Consider the following 11,722-nt stretch of genomic DNA (forward strand, 5'->3'; position numbering starts at 1 on the left):
TTTCTTATACTCTGGGATTTCTGCAGTATTGAGTTTTGACATCTGACATAAGCATTTTTTCCTCTTATCTACTCTGTATGCTCTTTGACAACCAGGGGTCGAGATTTAGCAGCCCCACCCTTTTTCTTTGTGGGAACATTATTTATTCTGAGCTCTTGATCTCCTCCTTGAAAGCCGCCCACTATGATCACTACCAGTAAAATGCTCTCCCGCTGATACCCCTTCCACCTGCCCAGATTCATCCGCTAAGCCTAGAACTGTCCCTTCTCTCGTTAGGCTTGCTACATCCTGGCTAATAAAGTTTTCAAAATGCATTTTAAGAATTCATAACCCTCTGTACCTTTTACACTGAATTTATCCCAGTTAATATACTATATATTTGTAATGTATAATGACTCAAGTGTTTGTGCAGGATTTCCATTCTTTAATAGATATGCCAAGCTAGTGGTTAATCACAATGAGAAAAGTTCCAGGGAGGAGGGTGCAGGTAAGTAGACATTTTAGGAGTTGGGTTGCGTGCAATGTGTAGAGCCAGCCACTACAGCAAGGAAAGCAAACAGGATTAGGGTGGCCAAAGCCTGCACTCAAGTAACCAATCAGTACACCATCAGGGAAAGCAAGTAAAGGCCTCAACTCAAGGCCTGTAATTGGGTCAGTCAGGCCTGGATGAAAACCCACAGAAAATAAATTAACCATTAAAATAGTTCTAATAGTTCCCTATTTTTCAGTCAATGATTCAATTAAAAAAAACTCTTTTGCTAAAAGCCCACTTAAAATTTTCTATTACTTTATCATTAGGTATCGGATGCAGAGATGACATCTGTGACATCAGCAGGTATGCAGCATGTAGTATAGGGCGTGCTGACACCACAGGTATTGTGCATGTGTTTCTTTTTTTTTAAAGTAGCAGCAACAGCAGTGGCAGAAGCAAGATGAAACTTAACACCATTGGCAACCTTGTAGAAGCTGACTCCATGCCTACATTGGACATCAAAGGTCAGCCATCTGAGATATAAAGACCAAGGATGGAGGCCTAGGGAATGTCAGAACTGACCATTCAAGCAATGAATGCTCAGATTAATTCCTGCAGAGTTAAATTTATTCACTGAATTTTAGATTTGTTAAATATTGTGTCCAGATAATATCTTTAAGTTATAGACAAAATTATCCATTTTTATTTACATCTCATTCAAAATACTTCTGTCATTGCAGCACTCCCTCAGTGCTGCATTGTGGCGTCAACTGAGATTGTGCACGCAAACCTTGGTTTGGGGCTTGATTCCACAACCATTTTAAGCAATAAAGGGAGTGCTGCACCTGATCCAGGCTAAACAGAGCTTCAGGCTGGGAAGTCTTGCAGCCTTTTTCTTCAAATGACAGTCAGGAGACAACTAAGCAAGAGCTCAAGGTGGGGCCACTGATGACACATTGCAAAAAGAATGAAACCAGCTTGGACATTAGCAGAAAGCATTACTTGTTTAATAAAAACAAAATACTGCGGATGCTGGAAATCTGAAATAAAAACAAGAAATGCTGGAACCACTCAGCAGGTCTGGCAGCATCTGTGGAAAGAGAAGCAGAGTTAACGTTTCGGGTCAGTGACCCTTCATCGGAACCCTTGTTTAATAGCAGTTAAGTGATGCAGATTGTAAAACACTACAAACGCCAAGCAAAAACCACGGGCACTACTGACCCCAATGAAGAATCTTTGTCTTATACTTCTATTCCAATGCATTTTTGCAATTTACGTTCCCCCTGCAAATCTCTCTCTTTCAATTCTCTTCCTCTATTCAGCCTGAACACTGAAGAATAGAATGAAAAATCTAATTAGTCTCCTCCTGACCAGGTGTCCCATCTTTACTTTTGATAGCCAGTTACAGCTTTAATTAACATCAGGAGCGTACCTATTGCCTTGGGAGTATGCATAGTCTTAAAATATGCTGCAACAATGTTCCTCACCTCAGTACAAAGACAAGCACAGTTACTGAACTGGAAAGCATCAAAAATACACAAAGTAAAGCTGCTCTGCTATTTCCGTTCTGTGATATCCCTGCTAGAGTTAAAAAGTTTGATTTACATTGGCAAAATGCATTGTTGTGATATCCTTGCCCATGTGGAATGAAGCAAAGTCACATTGTTCTTTTACTAGCATTAGTCAGTCAGTCTCAGCCCAAATGTCTAGTTAGCAGATTTCACCAGATTCGGCAACTCTGAATCAACTGTTTGATAGAATTAATACTGTTCACATTTGCGTCTTTTAGGGCCAACGCAAGTAACACTGGTTTGTTCCCACACTCCTCAGATACGAAGGTTACAAGGTGCTTTGCGTAGACATGGATGACAGGCTGTAAAAAAAAAAAAGCACAGACATTAAAAGCATTGCAAGTACTTGCAGTACAATAATTTGAACGCTAAGCAAGATACAAAGCATGAGACACAATTCTACATTCGATTGGGGAAATGGGTGCGACCGACGTGAGAAAACAGCCAAGAGCACAGATTATAAAATACATAATGGTAATACTCAATAAAGGTCACAGTATATGAGCAAGGCTCCTGAATTGTTGAGTGGATGCCATCAAAACTGAAAAATGGCAAACAAGTGAACTATGTCACAGAACTGAACAAAATGATGTGGGAGTACAAGGGAAAGGGAGAGATATAACAGACGGAAAGCCCATTCAGGTTTCATTGGAAAGCTAGAAAGACAAAAACTACACGAGGACATTTGAAGATCATCTACAACATAAAAGGTTACTTTAGTGCCTTTCCATTGTCTTACTGAGATGATCAATTTTTCAATCAAATGCTTGGACTTTTAATCAATTATCTCCCTGGGGTTTTATCCAGTTTCATTAATTAACTCAGTTGTCTTCCAATTTTGACAAAGGGTTAGAACACCCAAAAAGTTAAACTTCTCTTTTCCCTTTACACATTTCTGGCATTTTCACAGAGGTTTGTTACTGCAATGCCACTTCACACTAGGACATAGATTCAAATACAGCTCAGATTGATCAAATGTCAGAGATATAGACGACCAAAAAAAGGCTACTTTAGTCCATCAGGCTGCTTCCAGAGTTCAAATTCTGAAATCCTACTGGATTTATTGGTGACTTCTTAAAAATATTTTTGGCCAATGACCCCTCTAAATTTCCTTCAATGTCCACAGCCTGTTTACGTCAATGCACAGTACCTTTAATTTTTTTTTTAAATGCAGCTGCACACACTATCTTAAAAGGGCACAGCTTGCGAGCAGCCTGCGCAACACTTTCACGATTGTTGCGCAGCTGTGCACATGCACAACATAGAGGAAACATTGTTTAGGGTCCCTGTTTTTGGTCTACCCTGCAAGTGTTTAAAAATCTTCTCGATGTTTAGCCTATTAAACCCATTTATAATCTTGAATATTTCTGTAGGATCACTCTTTCTCTTTCTTCTAAAAGAGCCTCAGCCTGTTCAGTCTTTCCTGATAGACATAAATTCTCAGTTCTTGTATCATCCTTGCAAAATGTTTGCTGCACCTTCTTCTATGCCTCTATATCTTTTCTTTAATATTGATAACAGAGCTGTGCAGAGTCCTCTATGACAGCTATAGGAATGTTTGAATTGATCCAAAGTCCCTATTCGTAAGTGCAGTCTCACTGATCACATCTAAAGGCTGATGTTAATCCAGAACTCATCTTGCAACATCTGTCTCCAACAGTTTTCTTACCTCATCCTTTCCCATTAGGATCTTTGTAGTAAATGTGGGTTTGCTGATTTCATTTGCCACATTATGTGGCATCACAGAAATCAATGTTCCCATTTTGCCATACTGCGTGACCAGCACAAAGACATAATCACTGAATACCGTGCACACGACCTCCGTCAGGATTCCTCCAACAACTTCTGCAACCTGCTTGGACTGGATAATGCTTTCTGCTGCCATAAGAGTCCTTTCAGATTGACACGATTGCTGATTAATCCAGGTACACAGACTCAAGAGCCACCAAATTCAAACAGTCTTTATCTAAATTGAAAAGAAAAAGCATTCAAATAAATGCATTTCCAAGATGTCAAATAGCTCCTAATTCAGTCATATTTCACCCCTTTATTCATACTAAGCAACACAGTTTGCACATTTTAAGTCTGAAGTAATCACAGAAATAAGCAGAAAAAAGAACATACTTTGGTTCTGCAAGTCAGGCTTATTATCTTACAAATACAACAAGCTATCTGCCCTCAAAGCCAGAGGATTGTGGGGTTAAGATCCTTTCCAAAGAGTTGAGTACAAAATATAAACCGACGCTCCAATGCAGTACTAAGCGAGAGCTGCACTGTCAAAGGTACCACCTTTCAGACAAGACATTAAACCAAGGCACCATCTGCCATCTTAGGTGGGCATAAATAATTCAATGGTATTCAAAAAACAGGGTGTTAGTTCCCCAGTGTCTTTGCCACTGTTTATCCCTCAGCCAATATCGGTAAAACAGCTTATCTAATCATTATCACATTATCATCTGTGCTAGTTTGCAGTACACAAATTGGGTGCTGCATTTCCTACATTACAACAGTGACTCCACTTCAAAAAATGTTTTAAGTTTTCTTTCTAAAAGCAGAAAATGTTGGAGCTCTGAAGTACCCTACTTGAAAGGTGAACTAATTTTTCTTAACCTCTTTCAGACATTAATAGGCCTGCTGTGCGCTTCCATCATGTTCTGTTTAAACTCCTTTGACCTATCTGCTCACTTGGCGAGCGACCTACCACCATGAGTGCTGCAGCTAGCGGGCCAACTCCCCTGCCCATTCCCGAGCTGTTTAAAACCTCCTCCTGTTCACCTACCGATCGACAGCGCCTAAGCTCAACCATTCCCGGCTGAAGCACAAGCGCCCACACTCCTCTCTACTTAACAAAGACTCCGCAAAGTCAATCATTCGCCAAGCGACTTACGCATACTCACTATTAAACCAGCATTTCGCCCATTCTGCGCATGCGTGGCGAATCAAACGGCCGCCAACCTGCGCTTTGCGCATGCTCAGGAAATCAAGCCGACTCCAACGTGCACTAGGCGCATGCTCGGCAAAGCAAGTTGGTTCCATTCCGTGATCAACGTATGTTCAAAAAATAAATCCGGCTCCAACTGCTTTTTGCGCATGCTCAACTGACAACATGACACCGCGTGCACTTCTGAGCATGCTCTGTTCCCATTTATTGCCTTCTGCGCATGGTCATTATCAACAACAACGCCTTAATATAGCACCTTTAACATAGTAAAATATACAAAGTAATTTAACAGAAGAGTTATAGACCAGTATTAAGGAGATGTTAGAGCGTGACCAAAAATGTGGTCAAATATATACACTTTAAGGGGCATCTTAAAGGAAGAATGAGAGTTGGAGAGGTTTATGGAGGGAATTCCAGAAGTAGGACCTTGGCAGTTGAAGGCACGGCCACCAATGGTGGAGCGATTAAAATTGAGGTTGCTCAAGAGGCCAGAATAGAAGGAATACAGGTATCTCAAGGCTTATATGACTGGAGAAGACTCCAGAGATAAGGAGTAGTGAGGCCATGGAGGGATTTGAAAACAAGGATGTGAATTTTAAAATTGCTGGACCGGGGAACCAAATAGGTGAACGGGTCTTGGTGCAAAGTAGAATACAGGCAAGAGGTTTGGATGAGCTGAAATCTACGGAGGACGGAGATTGGGAAGCTAGCCAGGAGAGCATTAAATAGTTGAGGCCAAGGGTCAGCAATGTGTCAGTACATGGACACCAGTGTGTGGTAAAAGATTTTAAGGTCCGTGATAATTTTAAATGTCTTGCTCCAAGCCTTTAAGTTTATGTGGCTAGGTTATATTAACATTGGGTTATCCAACATACTACCCGCCAAAGGTTTCCATCCAGTCTGCCAATCCTCTGTGACCGACAGCGGGCTGCCTGGGTTGGGTGAGTGCTGATTGGCAGTCCGTGGTGCAGGTGCACTGGGATCAGCCGCCCCTGCTGTTTTCGCGTGGTTCATGGAGTGAGTGGGCATGGCTGCTGTGGGGAAGAGGGAGAGAGCGTTTGAAGGAAGAGCAGGAAGTGGGCCAGCCCACAGCCAGAGGCACAGTGCAGTATGGCACAGCGCTGAGGGAGCACACTGAGAGTTAGGCAGCCCTTTAAACAAGCACCGGCCCGGAGAGCAGAGTGTGTGGGAGAGAGATAAGCACAGGAGAGAGAGAGGGGAGAGAGATAGCAGGAAGAGAGGGAGAGGAGAGAGAGAGGGACATAGGAGGAGGGAGAGAGATCAAAACAGAGAGGGGAGAGAGATGGACACAGAGGGGAGAGGGACGGACACGGAGAGAGAGAACGCGGAGTGAAGGAGATCAAGCTTACTCCTGATAGATGGACATCTATCTGAATTCTCTGCATCGCTACATCATGTGTACAGGCAGACATTGACTACTTGCCAAAAACAATGCCAGATATCTCACTAAATAGGGAGAAATGTGTTTTAAATCAGACTGTGTTTTAATGGCTTTAGTTTGGCTGTACACTTTATATACAGATTAATTGCCCCCATGCCCGTGGCTGAGCCAATATTTTTGTCGAAAACTGTGGTGCAACATGTTGGCGCCTATCCCTGGTTGAGTGTAGAGGTAACTGTGGCATATTGCCCTCTATCTTGATTCTGCTACTTCATTTTTTGTTTTTTCTCCTATCTGTTTACTTTGTCAGCTTTCCAGATCTTTGTAGCTCAGGTGGCATGACCCATTCTGCAGACAAATCCATCTATATTTGCCTGGACAGTGCAGGGCCAGATGCCAAGACTTGAGGTTTCCATCCATTCCCAGAGGGGAATGGAAGCTTGAGAGCAACAGTGGGACAACTAACAGAAGTCAAAACACTGCTTGTACCAGTCAAGTGAGCAACATTGAAGTAACTAAGTGGAGGTGAAACTGTTGCTTATGCAATAACAGAACTCAAATGAAAGTTCCTTAAAACAAGCAAAAAATATTGGTGTTTATAAGCATTCGGAGGTGCTCCCAGGATCTAGGAGAAGGGGGATCTTGGGGAGGAGGAGGGGGACGGTTCTAGTGTCTTGGAGGACTGTGGAGAGAGCTCTGGGAGTGGAATTGCGATCAGGATCTGACAATATTGAGGGTCTTCCAGGGGCTTGACAATATTGGGGGAGACAGGGTGTAGCAGCCTAGCGATGGAACTGGGCCCAGTAATATGGAATTATTTTGCAGCATTGTTAGTTAAATGTTTTTGGCTGTTTGCTTCTTTTTTTTAAATTTAGGACTCATTTGGTGCACATCTCAACCATAGCACTGCTGTTGCCTCTAGTTACTCAACTTGAGCAATAAGTACTGCCAATGGCTGTACTGGATTTGCTGTAGGAAGAGGAATTCAAGGCATCAGGCCCTCATACAGAGTGAAGGCAAGCATTAGTGGACCAGACACAGCTACATGGATGTAGCTTTTTAACTTTAAAAAAAAATTATTGTTGCATTATTCCTGAGAGTGGCCTTTGATATAACAGTGGTTGGGATTGTGACTGGATAGAAGCCAGTGAGGAACATTAATTTAGGGTAACCATAGCTATTATCTGTGAATATCGTTTACTAATCCAGATATATCAGCTGGAGGCTCAGACAACAGTCAGTATTAATCAGGCATATTGATGAAATGCGATCATCCAGAGGTCACAGTACACTGATCCAGCCAGGTTTTGAGTATAAATCTCCCAGCATTCTCTGAAAATGCAGTTATAATCTGCCAATAGAACATTTTTAGGCAGGTTTGGTAGCAGCTTGACCCTGTATGTTTTATAAAACAGAATTCACTGGGCTACTAACTATAAAGGAACCAATGACTCTGTTATTTTTATATTGTTGCTAATCCTGATCTGAACATTGTTACTTTAGTGAGGGGAAAAAAGCAAATAATTTGTTGCTTGGGAGGAATGGACTCATCCTAGTTGATGGCAGTACAAACATTTTGCCAGAAGAGGGCAGTTTTACACAGTATTTTAAAGGAGTGTTTGATATCGAACTGTTTAGTTCAGTTTTTTCCCCCAAAGTACACACTCCAATTTACGCTTCAAGCAAATAGCTTAGTATGCTCAAAGCCCAGTTTGATTTCTGGGAAAGCCAACATTTTTTTGTTTTTTGTCTGCAGGGTCCTTGAATACATGTTTTCACTGATAAATACCCAGCTATGTTTTGTAAGGGTGAATTGTTTTAACTGATTTCCTTCCAAATTTGTTTTAAAAAAAGACCTGAAATATCCTTTTGCTTGCTTATCAAAAGTCAGGTCTGGAGACGTGTGCACATTACATCCATAACGTCAGGATACACATTGGAGAGCCTTGATGCTGATTCCAGCAATGTTATTCACAAAATGTTTAACAGGTATAGTGGTCACAAAATGGATGCAGTTATGACAGTGCCTCAGTTTTGTTAAATATATTTTTTGAGGATTTATTTTTGAAAAATTGAAGAAATGTTAAACTTTGGGGTTTTCAAAGGGGGTCCTGTAAAGGCCACTTGACTTTGGAAACAGGCCCTGGAAATGTTTTTAAAAGGGGCACTGAGAGGTCTTGTGAGGAAAACAAGCCTTTCCAGGAAACCACCTGACTTCCAGCTCAATAAACAACAGAGAACTTTGGACACCTGGAGAGGTTGTTTACAAAGAATTGACAGGTGAAGATTGATGGAGGTCAAAGGGTTAACCTCCTGTTGTCGGTTTTGCTTTTGAATTGTTTTGACTTGGGGTTGAACTGTATAAAAAAGGAGAGAACTTCCATGGAGACAGAGAACTTCCAAGGAGAGAAGAGAATTCCCAAGGAAGGAGAGAAGACCACAACCCAGCTCAGCTTTCCAGACCACTCTAAAAGACCCTGAGAAGTCCACTATGTCAACACATCTTGTCTCCTGTTTTTGAAGAAAAGCCTGCTAAATTAATTCTCAACGCCACCTGAAAAGAACTGTTCTGCAAGATCCCAGTGACCCATCTACGTGTACTCGGAAGCCAGACTGTATGCCAGTTTTGGAACACAACATATCTCATCTGCTGTTTCTTTAAGAATGAGCAAGTATTCAGCCCAAGAGTTTTTTTTTTCTGTAATTGAGCTCTAAAAACAAAAATCCCTTTATTTTTCTGGTTAACTGGTGTTTGTGTGTATGAGTGTGAGGGGCTAAGGTAAAAAGGAAACTTTAATATTTCAGTCTGTGTGTTTATGCTTTATTTCATGACTGTTTAAGACTTGTTTTATAATAAATTGATAATTTTGATGTTTATTGAAGAAAACTGGTTAGTGTATTTTATTCTGGGAAAATAGAGTCTATGATTGACCGTATCGGTAAGTGGAAAAATTTAAATATACATTGTGACCTGTGGGGAAGTGGGACTAGAATGAACAATGCACTCCTCCCGCCTTGGTCGTAACAATACACTGGTAACAATGCAAAAATATATTTTAAAGCACCTACTGAAAAATTTAAATTTTAGGATCAACTATTTCATATTTCAGTCAGATCCGAAAAATATTTGGATGTCACAATACTATAATTGTGAGGCAGTAATTTTAATATTAATTTGTGTACAGTTCATGCATAAATATTAATATATTTTGCTACAGTTACAGGATATTGTTGTGATCAGGGAAACTTACATAATTTTTGGAAGATTCATTGAGACCTGTAAAAATGATCTATGAACTGTGTGAATTGCCTGTTGTGTGAACCATAGGTTTAGATTAGCAATGGAGAAGAGCAAGGAACAATCTAAAGTTGAACTTCTATATTGGAAGAGGGCTGTCTTCAGTGGGATGAGAGGAGATCTAGCCAGCGTAAAATGGAACCAAAGATTGACAGGAAAAACTGTAATGGAACAATGGGCTATCTTTAAAGAGGAGATATTACAGGTACAGGCTAGGTACATTCCAATTAGGGTGAAAGTTAAGGGAACCAAAGCCTGGGCTCCTTGGGTGACGAAGGAGATAGCAAATATGATAAAACAAAAAAAAAGATGTATGATACATATCAGGTGAACTCTTCAAGTGAGAATGAGGCCAAATACAGTAAGTTGAGAGGGGAAGTGAAGAGAAAAATACGATTGGCAAAGAGAGAATATGAGAATAGAATGGCAATTAACATAAAAGGGAACTCAAAAATCTTCTACCGATATGTACATTGTAAACGGGTGGGGCAGGGCCGAGTAGGGACAAAGAGGATAATACATACTCAGAGGTGCAGGGCAAGGCTAAAATACTTAATGTGCACTTTGTATTGGTGTTTACTAAGGACGAGAATGCTGACAAAATATCGGAGACGTTTGAGGTAATGGATGAGGTGAAAATTGATAGGAAGGATGTATTGGAAAGGCTGGCTATGCTTAGAGTGGATATATTGCCTGGTCTGGATGGCTTATGTCCCAGGCTGTGAAAGGAAGTGGGAGTGGAGATAGTGGAAGGGCTTGCCATAATCTTATAATTTTCTGTACATGCAGGGGAGGTGCCAGAGAATTGAAGAGTGGCAAATTTGATGTTCTTATTCAAGAAAGGATATTCCTAGTAACTACAGGCTGGTCAGTTTAACATCTGTGGTGGGTAAGGTTTTAAAAACAATAATTAGGGAAAAAAATTAACAGGCTCTTGGAGAGGTTTGAGTTAATTAGGGAGAGCCAGCACAGATTTGTAAAAGGCAGATCGTGCTTGACTAATCTCATTGATTTTTTTGATGAAGTAACAGTGAAGCTTGATGAAGGGAAAGCAATGTATGTTGCCTATATGGATTTTAAGAAAGCCTTAACAAATTTTTACTTTTTAACAAAGTCTCACATAAAAGGCTGGTTAACAAAATTGAGGCTCCTGGAATAGGAGGCTCACTGCCAGCTGGATAAAAAACTGGATTGAGGACAGAAAACAGCGAATCGTGGTAAATGGTTATTTTTCAGACTAGAGTGGTGTTCCCAAAGTTTCAGTGCTAGGACCACTGTTTTTTGTGATATAATAAATAACTTGGATATTGAATTACAGCGTTAAATTTCAAAATTAGCAAATGATACCAAACTTGGAGGTGTGGCAGAGAGTGAGGATGATACCAATCAACTGCAACAGGATATAGATCGGCTAGCAGAATGGGCAGTCAAATGGTTGATGGTATTTAATACAGAGAAATGTGAGGTGATGCATTTTGGAAAAAGGGATAGGTAGAGGTAATATATAGACTATATATAGCTCTACATTCTCTGGGAAAAGAACCACCTAACATCCTGTCTATTCCTACGCGTACGTGGTTTGATATACTTTTTTTTAGTTAAGCTCATAGATGGTTTTCTCTCTGCAATGTTACTTGTCTGCTACTGTGAAACAATCAGTTGGCAAGTAATGGGGAAAAGGCTTGCTTTTGAAAATCAATCAACATTACTTCTACAGCCATTATAGCTTGTTTGTAATTATCTACATTTGATGGAAAAATATTGCATTAATAATGCTACACTGTTTAATGTCTTCAAAATGGTTTTGACATGAACCGAAGTTTCTAGATATAGACAACTCTCTATTCACTCCCATGGAACAGAACACCAGCCCTTTGGGATCAAAGGAATACTTCATTCAAGGAACACAAGCTATTAGGTTGACTTATATAGACTGTAACGGCAGATTAATATGCCAGGGTGTTTTAATTCATTACTGTGGAAGGTTTAGAATTTATACTTGGATGGTCAGTGGTGATTATTCAACCCCACCCCCCCC

At 40.6% G+C, this 11,722-nt stretch overlaps 1 protein-coding gene across 3 annotated transcripts; it reads right to left on the reverse strand.

The window, feature by feature from the left end:
* Window positions 1-1,393: 1,393 nt before the first annotated feature.
* psmg3 (proteasome (prosome, macropain) assembly chaperone 3) lies at window positions 1,394-5,026 on the reverse strand. Of its 3 annotated transcripts, none has more exons than XM_068055908.1 (3): window positions 4,941-5,026; window positions 3,713-4,009; window positions 1,394-2,345 (listed from the first exon to the last, which is right to left on the reverse strand). In XM_068055908.1, exons 2-3 carry the CDS (start codon window positions 3,926-3,928, stop codon window positions 2,193-2,195), a joined length of 369 nt encoding a protein of 122 aa, XP_067912009.1. In that variant the 5' UTR covers window positions 3,929-4,009; window positions 4,941-5,026; the 3' UTR covers window positions 1,394-2,192. The 3 variants fall into 3 exon arrangements, with proteins under 3 accessions (XP_067912009.1, XP_067912010.1, XP_067912008.1); XM_068055909.1 differs by lacking the exon at window positions 4,941-5,026 and adding an exon at window positions 4,745-4,827; XM_068055907.1 differs by lacking the exon at window positions 4,941-5,026 and adding an exon at window positions 4,823-4,926 and having other exon boundaries at window positions 1,395-2,345.
* Between the last annotated feature and the right edge of the window lie 6,696 nt (window positions 5,027-11,722).

The sequence above is a fragment of the Heterodontus francisci genome, chromosome 24 (genome assembly GCF_036365525.1).
Source record: "Heterodontus francisci isolate sHetFra1 chromosome 24, sHetFra1.hap1, whole genome shotgun sequence".
NCBI lineage: Eukaryota > Metazoa > Chordata > Chondrichthyes > Heterodontiformes > Heterodontidae > Heterodontus > Heterodontus francisci.